Source organism: Coregonus clupeaformis, chromosome 5 (genome assembly GCF_020615455.1).
Source record: "Coregonus clupeaformis isolate EN_2021a chromosome 5, ASM2061545v1, whole genome shotgun sequence".
NCBI lineage: Eukaryota > Metazoa > Chordata > Actinopteri > Salmoniformes > Salmonidae > Coregonus > Coregonus clupeaformis.
Window position 1 is genome coordinate 22600161 of NC_059196.1, and position 23510 is coordinate 22623670.

The following is a 23510-nucleotide window of genomic DNA, read 5'->3' on the forward strand; positions in this document are numbered from 1 at the left end:
TGCGCCACTGTTAGCTGTTTTTCATTTGGTACATCATTTGGATAAGATAGCATTTTCTGTTTTTATCCTCAACTGAAAATCTGAATGTTCTGGAATAGTTGTGTTTAGTGCATATCCTATGAGGCCTTAGAATAGTCAGTTCTCTCCACTCTGAGACTTATTATAATCCTATTACAGTTATATATTGAGTGATGGCATTACAATTAATTTACAAGTTAACTTTAATTAAAAAGAAACAGAAAGAGTAGAGATTTGAAAATTATTTACATAATATGTTTGACAAAACATTTTGAAGCCTCACACAGTCTTCAGGATTTCTAAATACTGTTATTTTTTTACCAGACACTCTTATCCAGAGCGACTTACAGTAAGTGAGTGCATACATTTTCATACTGGCCCCCTGTGGGAAACGAACCCACAACCCTGGCGTTGCAAGCGCCATGCTCTACCAACTGAGCTACAGGGGACTATATGTAACATGGCTTTTTTTTTTAATGTTCAACATACCACACATCTGTATGCAACATTTCTCCAAACGCAAACCAATAAACTGAAAGAACACAAGAGCACAGTCTTGCTGGACCTCAGACCTGCAGTAGTTGTTGTGCTTCAGGTGAGTGTGGCAGGTGTGCTGCAGAGCCCCGTCTCTGTCGGTTTCCCCTGGGGCCTGGGGGAGTGTGTGTGTATCTGTGTGGGGGATTATGCCAAATACTCTTCAAAGCAGACCCTGGATAAATATAAATATGGGTTAATTTAACAATTGAATGACACTAGGAAATTATTACAAATATTTGAATATAAGTCTCAGAGTAACTACTTTTAAAACAACTGTATTCGATTATGACTGTCACAAAGGAGGTATTTCTTAAAACAAATAAATACCTTACAAGTAATTGAAATAAAAATACAGTTAAACTTTTAGCATGATTTCTGACAAATCAATCAAGGCCTGTCTTTCAGTTACAGCTTCCATAATACATGACAGCATTTATTTTTTCAGCAAAACATGTGTTTAGTAAACAATAGAACTAGTCAAACTACAACACTGTTTCCTTTTACATCACAAAAAAAAGCAATTCACAGTACTTCAATGTACATTTCAACACAAAGGAAAGTATAACTACATACATACTGTATATTAACCTGAATTATGAGCAATAGAAATATAAGGGTTACCTACATAAATTCATTTGTAATCCATACATAACACATTCATAAGCATTGTGTAAACATTTCAATAATGCTTATGACTGGCTGCAACACTGATATATCTTAGACACCGGGGATGAAGATTGAGGAACTGTTCACATATGTGTATTTGTCATCCTGATCCTCCAGAAGTTTCTCCAGGGGGTTGGGTTCTTCAGCCTCAACAGGGCTCTGCTCCAGGGGCTGGGGCTGGGGGTCCTGCTGGGGCATGGTGGGGGTCACTGGCATGGACATGGGAAGCAGCTGAGACCCAGCCAGAGTGGCAGGGTGAGAGGCAAACTGCACACCCGATGGGATGGTGGTTAGCGGCTGGGCCCACGGGATATAAGTCAGCACCGAGTCCTGGAGGTCCACTTGCGGTAGGGCTGTGGATGTTGGTGCTAGGGTCTGCACCGACAACAGTGGATGTGTTAGTAGTCAAAACCCAGCTGTGTTACAACTAGTTTGTACAGGTGAAGGTGTACTATACTATACTCTGTGGATATGACGCAATGTTTACAGAGTTTATGCTTAATTCAGTTGGCACAGGATCAAAATGTGTTGCTCTTTCACTTACCCCGAAGTTGGTAAAGAGAGGTGTGTGAGTGTAGGTGAGCATGGAGGATGGGCCCACCACGGTGTAGCTGGGGCACATGGGCTGCATGTACATGTCAGTGGTGAGGGGCAGGGTGGTGGTGGTTGTGGTGGTGGGGTCATGCTGTTGGAGGTACTCTGGGTAGGACCAATTGTTCATGGGCTGGAGAGCAGTAGCTGCAGGCTGGGCTATCCAACCTGCACAGAGGCCACCATCATTGACTGTGGAGGAGTCATTGGATAGGCTACTAGCCACTTCAAACCCGGAAGTCCCTATGGAGATACCATACTGGGTTAGCACTAGTAGCCAATAGTAATGTACAGATTTAAACTTTCATCCAAAGTAATGATGGGAATATATACTCCAATTCACTTACCAAGCTGTGCATATGAAGGGAAGTTGTTGTTTGGGACCCCAACCTGTGAAAAATATGTAATGAGAAATCTATCTGAAGGAAGGGAATCTAAATTCACTCCAAAAGCATTTATTATTTAAGCTGAGTTACAATGGTATTTGAGCTTTAAAGCTCAGGAGTTTACATTCAAATGCTGTATGTTCATTTTCAATGGTAAACCCCAGGTGGTGAGTGATTTTAATCATTTTAAATGCCAACATAATTTAAACAGTAGCTACAAATCCACTGGCTTATATGGTCATGTTACCTGTGTGTAGAACAATATATTAACCTGTATTACTTCACAGTTTTTAACAGGCCCTCAATCTTTCTATCTCATCAGGGCCTGTGTGTTTGGAGTGTAGTGTTGAGAATGCCGTACTGTGTGTGCATTGTGTGTTGTCAGAGGTAATTAATAGGTTGGTAAGAGGGCTCCTTGGCATGGCTGAGCTGAGCTGATTTGCATAGGCCCTGTGCCCAGCCTTGCAGCCATGTAGTAACTGTCATGGGAAAACACCTGCATTATATAAGGATAAAATCCCCCTTTTCTACCCTGCTGTAGGAATCTGATCTTCTCCAGGATCCTTTCAGTTGACGTTGTGCATGTCCAGCCAAACGAAAGGTTTTTAGGGCATGTTGTAAGGATAAGAAAAAATGCTGAAGATTCTAGTTGACGCTTCAGGTTGACAGGTTGACAATTCAGGTTGACACTTATCTAAAATGTTTCAAATGGCATTCCTGTGGCTTTTCTGACTCGGTCTCTGTTCTCTTTTGTCTCCTGCTCTGTCTTGTCCAATTCTCTATTATAGAATGACAGGCTCACACTAAATTCATAGTTCTTGTTATGTTTCCCTCACCGCTCTAGGGGGCACTGTCTTGGCATTGTGAAGATGCAGTCCTCGTTTCCTCCTCAGCAACTCTTTGACTGGGTCTCGGACTCGCACCCCTTGGTATGGCTTTTCATCAGGCAGCCCTGAGGAAGGAGCTATAGAGACAATCACAGAAAGGAGAAACTGGCGGTTAGCTTATATCCGTGTGTCATCAGGGCAGCAAAGGGTTGAGTCTGCAACTACAGACCTCTATTATTCATTGATTGCTCTTTAAAGATACAATATGGAGGTTCAGTTGCTTATTGTTTGCGTCATGGGTGCGGTGGGGAGGTGTGCCCCTTTCTGTCCTGAGGTAATTTCAAGACAATATTTCTGTCCATTTAGGAGACACCTTTTGGCTCGAGAGCACCCCCAGAAACAAAAGTTCTGTAAAAACTCTTCAATAAGAGGTATCATAGATGTGATTTGCACCACTGATATTGGTTCTGATTGGGTAAGTGGACAGGAAGGAACATAATAGAAACAAAAGTAGAAGCTCAAGTGTGCCACACCCAGCAACCCTATGTCTGTAGGCACGAAGACAGACCGAAACTCATGCTACCTCGGACATTCTGCATGTATTAGCTTGAAATGAAACTGGACCTGAGTGTGGTGGCCTCTTTAAGTAGGCCAAGTTGGTATTTGAAACACACTTCTATTGTGAAACAAATCTTTTCAACAACATGAGAACAGCACATACTCACTTGCTATATAAACTGTCATCTTTTTACAAACAATTTGTCAATTTGATAGACTAGAATAGGCTATAGAGAATTTCATGTTGATACATTGTAAATAGAGGGAGGCATTTTCCCATAGGCATGTCATTAATGACAACTTATTCAGAATTTGATCGATGGACTAAGCGTGAATGAAAAATACGTATGAGTCATAAACTGTGAGCAGCTTTGTTGAAAATTATATTTTGGAAGTTGAATTGCTACCAGTTCACTTCTATTCCCTTCGTCAACTCCCACTTAATACATTTGTTTTTAATCTTCTCTTAATGATATGAACCAGTAGATATTTAGTGCACATTTATTATAACTTTGACTCACTATCAGACACACTCCCTGTTCTTTCTCAGTGACATAATTAATCAAAAGGGTCAAAAGTTAAACATCACTCAACTAAGGCAAGGCATCTGCAGATGAACTTTTACCCTCAATTCATTACATTTTAGTGAGGGAAAAATCATGGTCTTTAGGCTCATGAAATTGGTCCATAAAAATTTAACTTATTTAATACAAATTTGGTTGACTACGGAAAGGAATATCATACTGTGCCTTTGACTTATAAATTTCCCCAGGTTTTAATATTTTTTTTTAAACTACCTTTAAAAATCCCTGTCACATACAATAAGACCCTGTTTGTCTGCACGTGTGTGACCAAGGTGTGTGAAACCATGGGAACCCTTTTCCTGTTGTCAAGTGTCTAGAGACTGATGATGATCTGTAATGCAGAGGTGGAGGCCCTATTGTTTCAGATCTGGCTGTGTACTGTAAGCACGTGGCTTGTGTGGTTATCTGGAGCGAGTCCTGCCACTTTCCTTTCCAGATCTAAATCGAAATCTGATTGATTTACCCCCCCAGCACGGTAAATTACACTGACTCCAGGAGCAGTCAGCTGATTGAACTTTTTAACCAAATAACAATTTTAAATTACCTTCACATTATCATTCAACTCTATAAGGCCCAATTACTAGCAGACAATACTGTAATACCAATTACTACTCCCCCCCCCCCATTCCTAGATATCACTCAATGAGCCCATCAACGCTGCACTAAATGTCCTCTTCCATTTACACTTAACTTACTGTGGTGCAGAAGACTGTAACTGATCCCACTGTAGTAGATCCTTCTGAATGTGTTGTTTCACCTGGAGCAGGATCAATGAGTAACTTCATATTTCTGAATTGTAGTTGTTGTTTCATCAAAACAATGACACTATACTAAATAACCAGCTAATGAACTTACAGTAAAACTTTAGGCAAGTCAAAAGATAAGCATAAACTTAAAAAGTAAGTGAACTTTCCCTTTAATTACACTAAGTGTGTCTGGACTGTAGGCAGACAGCCCTCATGCAGCCCCTGAGAAAGTTGTGGTTTCTGACAAGCAGTAACCAGATGTACAGCATGCATGTCAGTGGGACAGAAAGCTACGGCACGCAGCATTACTCAGAGGTCATACCGTTAGAACCAACCAATGGAAGGTAAAGCTATATTGCTGTGAAACTGAATAAAATGTTTCCTTTTTTGACCTGAATTTGATGCGTTGGAGGATCTTCATTGTTTTTTTCTATAATGCATTATTATATTCCACTACCTATTGGTGAATATAAACTCTCAATGTAATTGGAGCAACCAGAAACTGTACAAATGGAAATTAGATTGAGCGAGTGTGTGAGGGAATTATGTTGAAGGGGGTGTCCATATTTAATATGAAAATTAGCAGTTATAATGATATACAGTATTTAATTTATATGAAACACATGAAGATCTAAGAGAACATGAAAAAATTCATGAATTCAGTCCTATTCTTCATAAACAGATAAACACACACGCACGCGCATGTACGCACGCACGCCAAACGCACACACACACACACACACACAGACATAAGATTCTGAGCTATACAAAAGAGGAAGAAATGCAGCTGTGATGTGGTGTGGGGCTTGTGCCGTTTTGCATATCAAGATTATAGCCAACATGAAGACCAACCTCCAAATGATTGTCTTCCTGTTTCCAAATGGGCTTCAACATAACACTTTCTCCAGTGATTCTGACAACATAACTTTTAGCCCTTTTACCGCACGTCAACATACTGAAGTAGAAAGTTACTCTAGTTAAAATTATTGATCTCAAATTAGGATTTGGTTCAAAGTGCTACTTTAACACCATCCCTGTCTCTGATTAAATATTGTAAAAATCCCTCTGTCCAAACAGAGGCCTAATCTTCTGTTCCTTTTACATTGGCCAAACATTTTACATCTCCTAATGTGTTGTTGCTTTATAACGACTTTCTCAGTCGAAAACCACTGTAAATCATCTTAACCATGACACTAGAGTGCAAAAAGGTGAGGAGGCTTGGAGAAAACTATCCATCAAGACTGACCTGAAACATGTCGTCACATGACCTGAACGGTTGACTCAGCAAATATTAAGTAGTAAATCATTTTTCTGTAGGGCATGTTGTATCAATTATGACCCTCAACCTCTGACCCCAACTTTTGACCCTCAATGACAATGTGCAAAATGCTCATTCACATGCCATAGTTCTCGGTGCTGTTATCTTGTAGTAATCATATGGACTTGTTCAACACTGTGCACATTTCCACAGCGCCTACATACATATTGTATAATGACTGGTCAGTTGGAGAAGGTAGGCTAATTGACACTGAATCAGCTGGTATTACTTTCCCTGCAATAAGATGTTTGCATACCGTAGTCAAAGATCAAAATGATTCTGTTTGGTAATGTTTGATCAATTGATAAGAGGTAGAATATAATGTTTTGGAATATAGCACAACATTTGGTCAAATAAATTCATTTGTTCATTAGTTGATGTGTCAACATTTCTAATTTCAATTTCGATTCAATTTTTTAAAAGGATCATGTACTTACATTTCTCCCAGTGCATTCTCTACGGCTGTCAGATATCTCAAGCTCTGAGTAATTTGTTGAATTAGTTGACTTTTCTTAATAGGATCTGAGTTTGACACAGAACCATAGTGAGCGATGGGCTTCAGTGACTTGCTTTTTAACAGCTGCTTCAAAACCTCAAGTGATGTCACATCTCTTCCAACCACAGGTTTCCCTGAGTGGTCTCCGTGTCACCAACGTTCCACTGACATTGACTGAGAGGTTGACTACTACACTCTTTTACACTCTAAACATGTCTGTCAGTGTCCACCAAGATCCAGTAGATGAGATGTATTTTACTTGAATGGTACCTACATAAGGACTATGAGAATTTGCGATACATTTTTTATTATCTACACAATTCAAATAGTAACTATGAATAGTTACTACTTTCATTACATTCTTTATATTCAAACCACATTACAACAGAGTAAGTGTTGCTGCACAATATTGTACCTGAAACAGTTCTTCCCTTAGGGAAGTCTGACTAAAGCAGTGCACTGCTTGCTATGAATTCTATCTGATGGTGTATGCATGTTTAGGTAAAAAGACAATTAATGTATTTTAATTGGAACACTAATAATAATAATTGGAACACTGACAAGTAAAGATTTCTTCTTTGTAGCCATCACACCAAACAGCATAAAGCACATCTGCACAAATCTGATGCCTAAATTAGGCCTTTCAAAACCAACCCAGAAACTGAACTAAGCAAGTCTACTAGATATATCAGGAAATGCATAGGAAACACCTGCATATACTTAGAGGTTGACTGACCACCAACACAGTACGAGACCTCATGTTCCCTTTCTTAGCAGTTTGTTCTCTCAAAAATGTGATGATCAATCTTATAATGACTGCATTCATCAGCATTATCTTAATCTGGGATTTCTTATTTATTCTATTTAAAGTAATGGAAAAAATAATACATTTAAATTCCATCGCTAGCTAGGCTGATGAAAACAAGAGTAAACACATTTTTAATCATCTGTAATTTGTAGTAGAAAGTTATGACCAACACTTTGCCTTACTGCCTTCAAAGGCTGACAGATTAATAGGCTACACATGCAATAGTGTCTAAAAGACGCATATAATCAACATTTCCAGGCTTTGAGATATCCATTATAACCTTCATGTTACCTAAAGCTATTATTTTGACTAGAACTAGGACATAATCAATGGATTGTAACTTACATTGTCATGGTGGGATAATTCTGTAGTTCCAGCTACTACTATGCCCTTGTCTAAAAGTTATCACTGTTCATTCTAATTTCTTCCCATTGCTTTTGAATGAGTGCACTGACTGATGCAAAGTATGGCTTCATTTAGATAGCTGATGCAAAGAAGCTGTTATACAGGGGTTTGAAAAATGATCACAGAGGTGTTCTGTGGCTTTAAGCAAAATTAGATGTTTTGATTACAATTACCATTTCTATACACCATTATGTATTTTGAGTATTACTGTATTGTAGCACTGAGGTTGTATCTCTCAGAAGTAGCTTTCTGTTTTCACAAAGGAAGATGCTCATTGGCCTCTTAGACTGATTCATGCACGTACATACCCAGACACGCACGCACGCACACACGCACGTACACACACACACACACACACAAACACACACACATTTTCGAAATGTTTACAAATTAATAAAAAATGAAAAGCTTAAATGTCTTGAGTCAATAAGTATGCAATCCCTTTGTTATGGCAAGCCCAAATAAGTTCAGGGGTAAACGTTTGCTTAACAAGTCACATAATAAGTTGCATGGACTCACTCTGTGTGCAATAATAGTGTTTAACATCATTTTTTTTATGACTACCTCATCTCTGTAACCCACACATACAATTATCTGTAAGGTCCCTGCGTCGAGTAGTGAATTTTAAACACATATTCAACCACAAAGGGAGGTTTTCCAATAAAAAGCAGACATTGAATACCCCTTTGAGCATGCTGAAGTTATTAAATACACTTTGGGTGGTGTATCAATAAACCCAGTCACTATAAAGATACAGCCGTCCTTCCTAACTCAGTTGCCGGAGAGGAAGGAAACCGCTCCGGGATTTCCCCATGAGGCCAATGGTGACTTTAAAACGGTTATAGGGTTTAATGGCTGTGATAAAATAAAACTGAAGATGGATCAACAACATTGTAGTTACTCTACAATACTAAACTAACTGACAGAGTGAAAAGAAGGAAGCCTGTACAGAATAAAAATATTCCAAAACATGCATCCTGTTTGCAACAAGGCACTAAAGTAATACAAAAAAAATGTGGCAAAGCAATTAAACTTTTTGTACTGAATACGAAGTGTTATATTTTGTGGTAAATCCAATACAACACATTACTGCAGGGTTCTTCAATTCCGGTCCTGGAGGGCCGAAACACTTCTGTTTTATATTTCTACCTGGTAGTTAATTGCACTCACCTGGTGTCCCAGGTCTGAATTAGCCCCTGATTAGAAGGAGAGGATGAAAAACAGAGGTGTTTCGGCCCTCCAGGACCGGAATTGAAGAACCCTGCATTACTGAGTACCACTCTCCATATTTTCAAACATAGTGGTGGCTGCATCATGTTATGGGCATGCTTGTTATCGTTAAGGACTGGGGAGTTTTTCAGGATAAAAAAGAAATGGAATGGAACTAAGCACAGGCAAAATCCTTGAGGAAAACCTGGTTCAGTCTGCTTTCCACCAGACACTGGTAGATTAATTCACCTTTCAGCATGACAATAACCTAAAACACTAGGCCAAATCTACACTGGACTTAATTACCAATAATACAATGAATGTTCCTGAGTGGCTAAGTTACAGTTTTGACTTAAATTTACTTGAAAATCTATGGCAATGATCAACAACCAATTTGACGTTTTTCCTATTTTGTTGCATTACAACCTGTAATTCAAATGGATGTTTATTTGGATTTCATGTAATGGACATACACAAAATAGTCCAAATTGGTGAAGTGAAATGAAAAAAAGTACTTGTTTCAAAAAATTATACAAAATTAATAAGGGAAAAGTGGTGCGTGCATATGTATTCACCCCCTTTGCTCTGAAGCCCCTAAATAAGATCTGGTGCAACCAATTACCTTCAGAAGTCACACAATTCGTTAAATAAAGTCCATCTGTGTGCAATCTAAGTGTCACATGATCTGTCACATGATCTCAGTATATACAGTGGGGAAAAAAGTATTTAGTCAGCCACCAATTGTGCATGTTCTCCCACTTAAAAAGATGAGAGAGGCCTGTAATTTTCATCATAGGTACACGTCAACTATGACAGACAAATGGAGAGAAATAAATCCAGAAAATCACATTGTAGGATTTTTAATGAATTTATTTGCAAATTATGGTGGAAAATAAGTATTTGGTCACCTACAAACAAGCAAGATTTCTGGCTCTCACAGACCTGTAACTTCTTCTTTAAGAGGATCCTCTGTCCTCCACTCGTTACCTGTATTAATGGCACCTGTTTGAACTTGTTATCAGTATAAAAGACACCTGTCCACAACCTCAAACAGTCACACTCCAAACTCCACTATGGCCAAGACCAAAGAGCTGTCAAAGGACACCAGAAACAAAATTGTAGACCTGCACCAGGCTGGGAAGACTGAATCTGCAATAGGTAAGTAGCTTGGTTTGAAGAAATCAACTGTGGGAGCAATTATTAGGAAATGGAAGACATACAAGACCACTGATAATCTCCCTCGATCTGGGGCTCCACGCAAGATCTCACCCTGTGGGGTCAAAATGATCACAAGAACGGTGAGCAAAATCCCAGAACCACACGGGGGGACCTAGTGAATGACCTGCAGAGAGCTGGGACCAAAGTAACAAAGCCTACCATCAGTAACACACTACGCCGCCAGGGACTCAAATCCTGCAGTGCCAGACGTGTCCCCCTGCTTAAGCCAGTACATGTCCAGGCCCGTCTGAAGTTTGCTAGAGTGCATTTGGATGATCCAGAAGAGGATTGGGAGAATGTCATATGGTCAGATGAAACCAAAATAGAACATTTTGGTAAAAACTCAACTCGTCGTGTTTGGAGGACAAAGAATGCTGAGTTGCATCCAAAGAACACCATACCTACTGTGAAGCATGGGGGTGGAAACATCATGCTTTGGGGCTGTTTTTCTGCAAAGGGACCAGGACGACTGATCCGTGTAAAGGAAAGAATGAATGGGGCCATGTATCGTGAGATTTTGAGTGAAAACCTCCTTCCATCAGCAAGGGCATTGAAGATGAAACGTGGCTGGGTCTTTCAGCATGACAATGATCCCAAACACACCGCCCGGGCAACGAAGGAGTGGCTTCGTAAGAAGCATTTCAAGGTCCTGGAGTGGCCTAGCCAGTCTCCAGATCTCAACCCCATAGAAAATCTTTGGAGGGAGTTGAAAGTCTGTGTTGCCCAGCGACAGCCCCAAAACATCACTGCTCTAGAGGAGATCTGCATGAAGGAATGGGCCAAAATACCAGCAACAGTGTGTGAAAACCTTGTGAAGACTTACAGAAAACGTTTGACCTGTGTCATTGCCAAAAAAGGGTATATAACAAAGTATTGAGAAACGTTTGTTATTGACCAAATACTTATTTTCCACCATAATTTGCAAATAAATTCATAAAAAATCCTACAATGTGATTTTCTGGATCTTTTTTTCTCATTTTGTCTGTCATAGTTGACGTGTACCTATGATGAAAATTACAGGCCTCTCTCATCTTTTTAAGTGGGAGAACTCACACAATTGGTGGCTGACTAAATACTTTTTTTCCCCACTGTATACACCTGTTCTGAAAGGCCCCAGAGTCTGCAACACCACTAAGCAAGGGATACCATCAAGCAAGCGTCACCATGAAGACCAAGGAGCTCACCAAATAGGTCAGGGACAAAGTTGTGAAGAAGTACAGATCAGGGTTGGGTTATAAAAAAATATCAGAAACTTTGAACATCCCACGGAGCACGATTGAATCCATTATTAAAAAACTGAAAGAATATGGCACCACAACTAACCTGCCAAGAGAAGCCCGCTCACCAAAACTCATGGACCAGGCAAGGAGGGCATTAATCAGAGAGGCAACAAAGAGACCAAAGATAACCCTGAAGGAGCTGTAAAGCTCCACAGCGGAGATTGGAGTATCTGTCCATAGGACCACTTTAAGCCGTACACTCCACAGAGCTGGGCTTTATGGAAGAGTGGCCAGAAAAAGCTATTGGTGTTCGCCAAAAGCCATGTGGGAGACTCCCCAAACATATGGAAGAAGGCACTCTGGTCAGATGAGACTAAAATGTAGCTTTTTGGCCATCAAGGAAAACGCTATGACTGGCACAAACCCAACACCTCTCATCACCCCGAGAACACCATCGGCAGGGACTGGGAAACTGGTCAGAATTAAAGGAATGTTGGATGGCGCTAAATACAGGGAAATTCTTGAGGGAAACCTGTTTCAGTCTTCCAGAGATTTGAGACTGGGACGGAGGTCCACCTTCTAGCAGGACAATGACCCTAAGCATACTGCTAAAGCAACACTCGAGTGATTTAAGGGGAAACATTTAATTGTCTTGAAATGGCCTAGTCAAAGCCCAGTCCTCAATCCAATTGAGAATCTGTGGTATGACTTAAAGATTACTGTACACCAGCGGAACCCATTCAACTTGAAGGATCTGTAGTACACTGCTCAAAAAAATAAAGGGAACATTTAAACAACACATCCTAGATCTGAATGAATGAAATAATCTTATTAAATACTTTTTTCTTTACATAGTTGAATGTGCTGACAACAAAATCACACAAAAATTATCAATGGAAATCAAATGTATCAACCCATGGAGGTCTGGATTTGGAGTCACCCTCAAAATTAAAGTGGAAAACCACACTACAGGCTGATCCAACATTGATGTAATGTCCTTAAAACAAGTCAAAATGAGGCTCAGTAGTGTGTGTGGCCTCCACGTGCCTGTATGACCTCCCTACAACGCCTGGGCATGCTCCTGATGAGGCCAACTCCTGGACAGTCTGTGGTGCAACGTGGCGTTGGTGGATGGAGCGAGACATGATGTCCCAGATGTGCTCAATTGGATTCAGGTCTGGGGAACGGGCGGGCCAGTCCATAGCATCAATGCCTTCCTCTTGCAGGAACTGCTGACACACTCCAGCCACATGAGGTCTAGCATTGTCTTGCATTAGGAGGAACCCAGGGCCAACCGCACCAGCATATGGTCTCACAAGGGGTCTGAGGATCTCATCTCGGTGCCTAATGGCAGTCAGGCTACCTCTGGCGAGCACATGGAGGGCTGTGCGGCCCCACAAAGAAATGCCACCCCACACCATGACTGACCCACCGCCAAACCGGTCATGCTGGAGGATGTTGCAGGCAGCAGAACGTTCTCCACTGCGTCACCAGACTCTGTCGCGTCTGTCACATGTGCTCAGTGTGAACCTGCTTTCATCTGTGAAGAGCACAGGGCGCCAGTGGCGAATTTGCCAATCTTGGTGTTCTCTGGCAAATGCCAAACGTCCTGCACGGTGTTGGGCTGTAAGCACAACCCCCATCTGTGGACGTCGGGCCCTCATACCACCCTCATGGAGTCTGTTTCTGACCGTTTGAGCAGACAATTGCACATTTGTGGCCTGCTGGAGGTCATTTTGCAGGGCTCTGGCAGTGCTCCTCCTGCTCCTCCTTGCACAAAGGCGGAGGTAGCGGTCCTGCTGCTGGGTTGTTGCCCTCCTACGGCCTCCTCCACATCTCCTGATGTACTGGCCTGTCTCCTGGTAGCGCCTCCATGCTCTGGACACTACGCTGACAGACACAGCAAACCTTCTTGCCACAGCTCGCATTGATGTGCCATCCTGGATGAGCTGCACTACCTGAGCCACTTGTGTGGGTTGTAGACTCCGTCTTATGCTACCACAAGAGTGAAAGCACCGCCAGCATTCAAAAGTGACCAAAACATCAGCCAGGAAGCATAGGAACTGAGAAGTGGTCTGTGGTCACCACCTGCAGAACCACTTCTTTATTGGGGGTGTCTTGCTAATTGCCTATAATTTCCACCTGTTGTCTATTCCATTTGCACAACAGCATGTGAAATGTATTGTCAATCAGTGTTGCTTCCTAAGTGGACAGTTTGATTTCACAGAAGTGTGATTGACTTGGAGTTACATTGTGTTGTTTAAGTGCTCCCTTTATTTTTTTGAGCAGTGTAGTTTTGCCTTGAAGAATGGGCAAATATCCCAGTGGCTAGATGTGCCAAGCTTATAGAGACATACCCCAAGAGACTTGCAGCTGTAATTGCTGTAAAAGGTGGCTCTACAAAGTATTGACTTTGGGGGGGTGGGGGGGTGGGGGTGGTGGTGGTGGTGGTGGGGTGAATACTTTCACAAGCCACTGTATCTCTACTAGTCAATGTCAAGTCAAGTCAATTTAACATGACATCTCATCAGAAACACTGGGGCTTACACTCTGTAGGCCTAGGACAATGTACTTTATTCCTCTCTCACATGTAAAATATCCATTTAGAAATCCTACAACAAAGCAGAGGAGTTTACTGTAACCGATGGTTCAATATATGATCAATGGATTAATATAATTTCTGAGAGAGAAATATGAATGAAACTTGGACAGCACTGAATTTTTATTTTGTTTTGATTGTATCAGAAATTAGGATGACATGGGAAAAGCACGAACCGCGAGGAAAATTGAACTCTTAACAACATAATTTACTACGTCAATTACACAGACATGAACACACACACACTCTATCTCTCTCTCCTTCTTATCCACCATCTTAATCCCTTTTTCAGTCCCTGTCTCCATGTCACATGCACTCACTTGCTGGAGAGCAGTGAGGGGGGTAACATGATGTTGCTGAGCTGAGGGAATTTCCTCACGATGCCCACAAGGTAAAGCTAATGTATCTGTTTCCGCCCAAAGGTTCTAGTCAAAGTCATTGGTGGAAGTGTAAACTGTATTAGGGGCTTTAAACATACAATATCAGGTGGTTGAGCCAATCTAATTTTGGGAAGCAACATCGGTATGATCTCTTTTCTCCCTATGACCACAAGGAGGCCACCAAAGCACCATGAGAACTCAGCAGCAGCTCTCACTTAGATCCAAAAGCTAATATCAAAATGGACAATCAATCGTGGGAAAAAAAATGATTAACTGTCTCTACCATATGATACTGTATCTAAATACTGTATGAGGAAACATTCCCAAATTCAGTGGCATCAGGATTCAGTGTGTTCATCAGGATTCAGTCAAGTTCTCCTCAGACATTGATGAACATATCTGATCAAGATAGTACCTCTGTCTAGTCAGGAGGTAATGAATGTGATAATACTAACAGATGTTCTAGACGGGACGGAATATTTTTGTGTGTTTGTGTATGAGTGAGTGAGTGAGTGCGTGCACATGTTTGTGAGGTGTGAGGGCAGTATCATGAGATTACCTGGAGCAGTGTGTGTGTGTGTGTGTGTGTACGGGTGTGCCAGGCTAAGTGAAGGCTGTGCTAGTTCCTACGGCTTGTGTGTACATGCCACCTCTCCAGAGAGCTGCAGCAGGCCAGGACCTGCTAAAACAAACATGAGCTGCCTGCTCCAGGGGCTGTGCACTTCCCTTGCACTTCTATTACCCACTCAACCCCACTAACACAGGTGAGGATATAAGGCACTATATAGCCCCTCGCAAATCTCCAGGAGCAAAACTTGGGTTACTTTTGACATCTCGAAAGAATCACTTAGTAAAAATGCTTGCACAGCTGTTAGTCTTCATATAATGGTCAGGATATTTGGGATGGAATATGTTAATAGAGCTGTAGAGTTTTGGTCTTCAACTGTCCTGGTTCTTCCCAGTGTGGGAAGGCTGTACATTAGGTCTGAGTGAGTAAAGTTGATATCAATCAATATACAGTACATATCCTGATAACCAAATTGTACTGATAATACAGAAACACAGCTGTAAAACTATTCCTACAAGTAGCTATACAAGACAGGTAACAGTGGACTTTAACCGAATGACATAAATGACATAAAATGCTCCACACTATGCCAAATACTTTAACTGCTAATAATTCAAGTTTCCCACTAAGTTTTGCTATTCACTGTAATGCACTACCTTTTGCCCTTGATTATTTAAAAGTGACAGATGTTTTTAGACATTGAGTTTGTTTTATTTAATCTTTCGATATACCAGTTTGAATTTCTGTGTGGCTATCTGAGTGCTGCATTCTTTTTGATCAGAAGTTAATCAGTAGGTGTTCTGTAATGTTTCATATGGTCATGATGGACAACTAGAGGACGCTGTATTGGTAGTTTATAAGGAACAAGAGTTGGGAAATCCCCTCTTCCTCTCCAAGAAAGATGAAGTCCTTCACGGATGACAAATTACTTAAAAAACAAGTTATGGCAAATCAGTTACTGTTTGAGTGACATGATAATGTAGGCTAATATAGGGTACTGCATGACACAGAGGATTTAAAACATTTACAGTAAGTTGTGTGATGCCTATGGGGATAATGTATTTCACAGAGCAAACTATCATTTGTAATGCACCTGAGCAGTATCTACCGTTGGACTTTGCCACTGAAGCAAATAATGAAAGAAAATACTCAAAGCTAGCTAAGAAACTCTGAATTATGCTCACTTTCACCAAGAAGCGTTCCCCTGTTTCCAAGCACCATAATACCCATGGCAGAGTATACTATACACTCTCTCTGAGAATCCTCTATGTCATCTTCACACTCATAGACATCAGCCATGGTTCTCAAATGCACATGGACAACACTTAGGCAAGCGCTTTACCTCCTAGCCACAGATTTGTGAATCACTAGATGATTCTAGATATCCCTATATCAACTCTGTGAGGAGGACAATGTACCACTTATGATGGATATGTTTCTATGTTGCGAACAAGACATCACCTGTTAAACTTGAGCTATTTTGGGATACTGTAAAATGGACACACACATTGCATGCTCTGAATTCATTTTTAGAAATGAACTATTGATCAAGTTGGATTGAAACCCTTCAGTGCCTCACTTCCTCATTCTGTGGCTGAACATTGATAAATGGTGCCTGCGAGGGACTTTCTCGGTTTATCTCGGTTAAAAAACAGCTTTCCACTGAAGAGTACATACTGTACGACCAAGCAGCCAGCCATGCAGCCATGCGCGCAGTCAGTCAGTTGACCACTCACAATGTTATTTTTTCTCCCAATAAACATCTGAAGCAAAGTAGCCTATCTAGGATGCCTTTGTCACAATACGACAATGACATCAGAGAACTGCCTAAAAGGTACATTTTCTTGGAGACATGAGATCTGAAGTCTTTCTTTCTCTCTCATAACTACACTCTTAGGTAAAAGGGTTCCAAAAGGGTTATTTGGCTGTCCCCATAGGATAACCCTTTTTGGTTCCAGGTAGAACCCTTTTTGGTTTCAGGTACAGTAGAACCCTTTTGGGCTCCTTGTAGAATCCTCTCTGGAAAGGGTTCTTCATGGAACCCAAAGGTGTTCTACCTGGAACCAAAAATGGTTCTTCAAAGGGTCCTCCTATGGGAACAGCCAAAGAACCATTTTAGGTTCTAGATAGCAAAACCATTTTTTAAGAGTTTATTATGTATCCTAAAGCTTCAAAAGAAAACACAATGAAAGTGGGGAGAAGAACAGCTCATAGGCCAACTAAAGTGAACTACTGTAAGGCCACAATAAATCATTAACTTTAATAATGCAATGATACAACAACACAAATCTAGCATTGTCTGGTTTCAACCAGCAACATTTTAATGTATTACAGAATCATGATACTGCTGATTTACTGGAAACTTCTCACAGGCATGCCAGTTAAATTATAACTTATAAAATAGGTGGGAGGCAGGGGCAGGCATGGCTGGAGTCGGAATCAGGAGCAGGTCTTTGAGTTGAGTTATGTTTTTTTTCAAAGAGCAAAATACCATGGAAATGGGCATGCCCTTTTCAGTAGAAATTCATACTACCACATATAGACAGCATTGGCAAAACTAGGCAACAATAACCCCCAGCAGCACATCTTACCTTGAATACAAACTGCTTTGAATATCCCTTACGAAAAAAAAACACATGAATTTCACATGATCACGTGCTTCACATGATTTTATGTGAAGTTAACGTGGTAACATGTGCAACGTGATAACATGAAACTACACATGACAACATTTGAGCACGTGGAAACATGATCTCATGTGAAATAAATGTGACATGTGGAGGCAATATTTGAACATGTGATACCATGAAAGTACACATATGACAACATTTTTGCACATGTAAAAACCCAGGTGTCAAATGTCATTAAGAATATTTTACTTTACTTTAAAAGGCTTATTTTACATTAATTCATTTAAACAGTGATGGTCCCTGTCTTGTTGTCTTGTTCCCGATTTGTTCCAGGCATGCCCACAATAATGTTTTTAGGACATTCTTAGAACATTGTGTCATGGTCCCCTGGAGGCTTTTGTCTAGTTAAATCTACAAGTTATTGTCGTTTTTAAATTAAGGTGCTAATTTTAAAAGACAGTATGCTGCTGTACACTTGGGAATGCAACTCAGAACCTCTTGGTTGCTAGCTACCTGAAGCTCGTACTGTGCCACCAGGTCTGTGGACATAACTGAGATTGACCATACATATATTGGCAAGAATATATTTTTGCACTTTGCCTAAAGTACATACAACAACTTCAAGGTGTTATTTCTATAAAATGACAGCATGCTGCTGTATTCTGATTTCAATTAGTGTAAAAAAATCTTGCATAATTTTGTAGTGGCCACACTTGGGACATAGCCTTAAATGGGATATTAACTTATAACCTCTTGGTCGCTAGTAACCTGAAATGTCCTGCTACATGTCCTGCTACACCACCAGGTCTGTGAGGATAAAACAGATACGGCCACAGACTTATTGGCAAGAATAAATTTCTGCACTTTGCTAAAAGCTGCCCAGAATCAAGTAAATAATTGTCCAATTATCAACGTAAAACTAGCAGTGCGCAAGGACAAAGAGTATACACAAATGCTTTGCGGATTTTAACTTGCAAACTTTTGGTTGAGTGTATCGATCTTTCTGTAGTGCCATCAGGTTCATACTTGTTGCTTCGAACATATATTATTAACACACCAAAAATAAGGTTATGGTTAGGGTACAGTGTTGTTCACTGGTGTACAAAAACATAAAAGGTACACTTCACAGGTACACATATGGTACAGTTCGGTAAGTTGTAGGTATAATGGAAAATGTTTCCACCCAATAAGGTACGATCATCACTGCACTTTGATAGGTGGGAGCAATGTACTAGTTGACCTCATTAGTATATTTGTGGGCATAGTCAAATATATGTGGGGTGGGGGGACAATGCAAATAGTCCAGGTAACCATGATTAGCTGTACAGGAGTCTTATGGCTTGGGGGTAGAAGCTGTTAAGAAGCCTTTTGGACCTAGACTTGGCGCTCCGGTACCGCTTGCCGTGCGGTAGCAGAGAGAACAGTCTATGACTAGGGTGGCTGGAGTCTTTGACATTTTTTAGAGCCTTCCTCTGACACCGCCTGGTATAGAGGTCCTGGATGGCAGGTAGATTGGCCCCAGTGATGTACTGGGCCGTACGCACTACCCTTTGTAGTGCCTTGCGGTCAGAGGCCGAGCAGTTGCCATACCAGGCAGTGATGCAACCAGTCAGGATGCTCTCGATGGTGCAGCTGTACAACTTCTTGAGGATCTGAGGACCCAAACCTTTTCAGTCTCCTGAGGGGGAATAGGCTTTGTTGTTCCCTCTTCACAACTGTCTTGGTGTGTTTGGACCATGATAGTTTGTTGGTGATGTGGACACCAAGGAACTTGAAGCTCTCAACCTGTTCCACTACAGCCCCGTCAATGAGAATGCTCAGTCCTCTTTTTTCCCCCTGTAGTCCACAATCATCTCCTTTGTCTTGATCACGTTGAGGGAGAGGTTGTTATCCTGGCACCACATGGCCAGGTCTCTGACCTCCTCCCTATAGGCTGTCTCATCGTTGTCGGTGATCAGGCCTACCACTGTTGTGTCGTCGGCAAACTTAATGATGGTGTTGGAGTCGTGGCTGGCCATGCAGTCATGAGTGAACAGGCAGTACAGAGGGGACTGAGCATGCACCCCTGAGGGGCCCCCATGTTGAGGATCAGCGTGGCAGATGTGTTGTTACCTAGCCTTACCACCTGGGGGCGGCAGAGGGAGGTGTTTAGTCCCAGGGTCCTTAGCTTAGTGATAAGCTTTGAGGGCACTATTATGTTTAACGCTGAGCTGTAGTCAATGAATAGCATTTTCATGTAGGTGTTCCTCTTGTCCAGGTGGGAAATGGCAGTGTGGAGTGCAATAGAGATTGCATCATCTGTGGATCTGTTGGGGCAGTATGCAAATTGGAGTGGGTCTAGGGTTTCTGGGATAATGGTGTTGATGTGAGCCATGACCATCCTTTCAAAGCACTTCATGGCTACAGAAGTAGTCATTTAGGCAGATTATCTTAGTGTTCTTGGGCACAGGGACTATGGTGGTCTGCTTAAAACATGTTGGTATTACAGACTCAGTCAGGAACATGTTGAAAATGTCAGTGAAGACACTTGCCAGTTGGTCAGCGCATGCTTGGAGTACGTGTCCTGGTAATCAGTCTCACCCTGCGTTCTTGTGAATGTTGACCTGCTTAAAAGTCTTACTTACATTGGCTACGGAGAGTCATCCGGAGCACATAGTCATCCGGAGCAGCTGATGCGCTCATGCATGCTTCAGTGTTGCTTGCCTCGAAGCGAGCATAGAAGTGATTTAGCTCGTCTTGTAGGCTCGTGTCACTGGGAAGCTCGCGGCTGTGCTTCCCTTTGTAGTCTGTAATACTTTGCAAGCCCTGCTACATTCGACGAGCGTCGGAGCCGGTGTAGTATGATTCAATCTTAGTCCTGTATTGACTCTTTGCATGTTTGATGGTTCGTCGGAGGGCAAAGCGGGATTTCTCCGGGTTAGAGTCCCGCTCCTTGAAAGCGGCAGCTCTACCCATTAGCTCAGTGCGGATGTTGACTGTACTCCATGGCTTCTGGTTGGGGTTTGTACGTACGGTCACTGTGGGGACGACGTAATCGATGCACTTATTGATGAAGCCAGTGACTGATGTGGTGTACTCCTCAATGCCATCGGAAGAATCCCAGAACATATTCTAGTCTATGCTAGTAAAACAGTCCTGTAGGTTAGCGTCTGCGTCATCTGACCACTTCCTTATTAATCGAGTCACTGGTGCTTCCTGCTTTAGTTTTTGCTTACAAGCAGGAATCAGGAGGATAGAACTATGGTCAGATTTGCAAAATGGAGGGCGAGGGAGAGCTTTGTACGGGTCTCTGTGTTTGGAGTAAAGGTGGTCTAGAGTTTTGTTTTCCTCTGGTTGCACATTTAACATGCTGGTAGAAATTAGGTAGAATGGATTTAAGTTTCCCTGCGTTAAAGTCCCCGGCCACTAGGAGTGCTGCCTCTGGATGAGCATTTTCCTGTTTGCTTATGGCCTTATACAGCTCATTGAGAGCAGTCTTAGTGCCAGCATCGGTTTGTGGTGGTAAATAGACAGCTATGAAAAATCTAGATGAAAACTCTCTTGGTAAATAATGTGGTCTACAGCTTATCATGAGATACTCTACCTCAGGCGAGCAAAAACTTGAGACTTCCTTAATAGTAGATTATGTGCACCAGCTGTTGTTACAAATATTCACAGACCGCCACCCCTTGTCTTACCAGAGTCAGCCGTTCTATCCTGCCGATGTAGCGTTAATGTGTTAGTTAATGTGCTCTGCTGTATTCTGTTCATGAACACTAAACCTTGTTAAAGAGATAGCCTGCAGAGCTCTATCATACTATCCAGGTCTGTGCCCAAACAGTTTGAGCTTCTACTTCTAAAAATCCACCTTTCCAGAAATAAGTCTCTCACTGTTGCCGCTTGCTACAGACCCCCCTCAGCCCCCAGCTGTGCCCTGGACACCATATGTGAATTGATTGCCCCCCATTTATCCTCAGAGTTCGTACTGCTTGGTGACCTAAATTGGGATATGCTTAATACCCCGGCCATCCTACAATCCAAACTAGATGCCCTCAACCTCACGCAAATTATCAACGAACCTACCAGGTACAACCCTAAATCCGTAAACATGGGTACCCTCATAGATATCATCCTGACTAACATACCCTCTAAATACACCTCAGCTGTCTTCAACCAGGATCTCAGCGATCACTGCCTTATTGCCTGCGTCCGTAACGGGTCCGCGGTCAAACGACCACCCCTCATCACTGTCAAACGCTCCCTAAAACACTTTAGCGAGCAGGCCTTCCTAATTGACCTGGCCCAGGTATCCTGGATGGATATAGATCTCATTCTGTCAGTAGAGGATGCCTGGTTGTTCCTTAAAAGTAATTCCTCTCAATCTTAAATAAACATGCCCCATTCAAAAAATACAGAACTAAGAACCGATATAGCCCCTGGTTCTCCTCATACTTGACTGCCCTTGACCAGCACAAAAACATCCTGTGGTGTACTGCATTAGCATCAAATAGCCCCCGCGATATGCAACTTTTCAAGGAAGTTAGGAACCAATATACACAAGCAGTCAGGAAAGCAAAGGCTAACTTTTTCAAACAGAAATTTGCATCCTGTAGCACTAACTCCAAAAAGTTTTGGGACACTGTAAAGTCCATGGAGAATAAGAGCACTTCCTCCCAGTTGCCCACTGCACTGAGGCTAGGAAACACTATCACCACCGATAAATCTACAATAATCGAGATTTTCAACAAGCATTTTGCTACAGCTGGCCATGCTTTCCATCTGGCTACAACTACCCCGGCCACCAACTCTGCACCCTCCGCTGCAACTTGCCCATGCCCCCCCCGCTTCTCCTTCACACAAATTCAGACAGCTGATGTTTTGAAAGAGCTGCAAAATCTGGACCCCTACAAATCAGCTGGGCTAGACAATCTGGACCCTTTCTTTCTAAAACTAGCCGCCGAAATTGTCGCAACCCCTATTACTAGTCTGTTCAACCTCTCTTTCATAACGTCTGAGATCCCCAGAGATTGGAAAGCTGCTGCGGTCATCCCCCTCTTCAAAGGGGGTGACACTCTAGATCCAAACTGCTACAGACCTATATCCATCGTGCCCTGCCTTTCGAAAGTATTTGAAAGCCAAGTTAACAAACAGATCACCGACCATTTCGAATACCACCGTACCTTCTCCGCTATGCAATCCGGTTTCCGAGCTGGTCATGGGTGCACTTCAGCCACGCTCAAGGTCCTAAACGATATTATAACCGCGATTGATAATAGACAGTACTGTGCAGCCGTCTTCATCGACCTGGCCAAGGCTTTCGACTCTGTCAACCACCGCATTCTTATTGGCAGACTAAATAGCCTTGGTTTCTCAAATGACTGCCTCGCCTGGTTCACCAACTACTTCTCAGATAGAGTTCAGTGTGTCAAATCGGAGGGCCTGTTGTCTGGACCTATGGCAGTCTCTATGGGGGTGCCACAGGGTTCAATTCTTGGGCCGACACTTTTCTCCGTGTATATCAATGATGTCGCTCTTGCTGCTGGTGACTCTCAGATCCACCTCTACGCAGACGACACCATTTTGTATACATCTGGCCCTTCATTGGACACTGTGTTAACAAACCTCCAAACGAGCTTCAATGCCATACAACACTCCTTCAGTAGCCTCCAACTGCTCTTAAACACTAGTAAAACTAAATGCATGCTTTTCAATCGAACGCTGCTGGCACCCGCCCACCCGACTAGAATCACCACTCTCGACGGGTCTG

General features: G+C 42.1%; 1 protein-coding gene across 1 annotated transcript; it reads right to left on the minus strand.

The window, feature by feature from the left end:
- Positions 1 to 431: 431 nt before the first annotated feature.
- Positions 432 to 6777, minus strand: LOC121567126 (POU domain class 2-associating factor 1-like). Its single transcript, XM_041877067.1, has 5 exons — positions 6669 to 6777; positions 3035 to 3162; positions 2160 to 2202; positions 1766 to 2055; positions 432 to 1596 (listed from the first exon to the last, which is right to left on the minus strand). The coding sequence occupies exons 1-5, from the start codon at positions 6682 to 6684 to the stop codon at positions 1273 to 1275; spliced, it is 801 nt and encodes a 266-aa protein (XP_041733001.1). The 5' UTR covers positions 6685 to 6777; the 3' UTR covers positions 432 to 1272.
- Positions 6778 to 23510: the final 16733 nt, after the last annotated feature.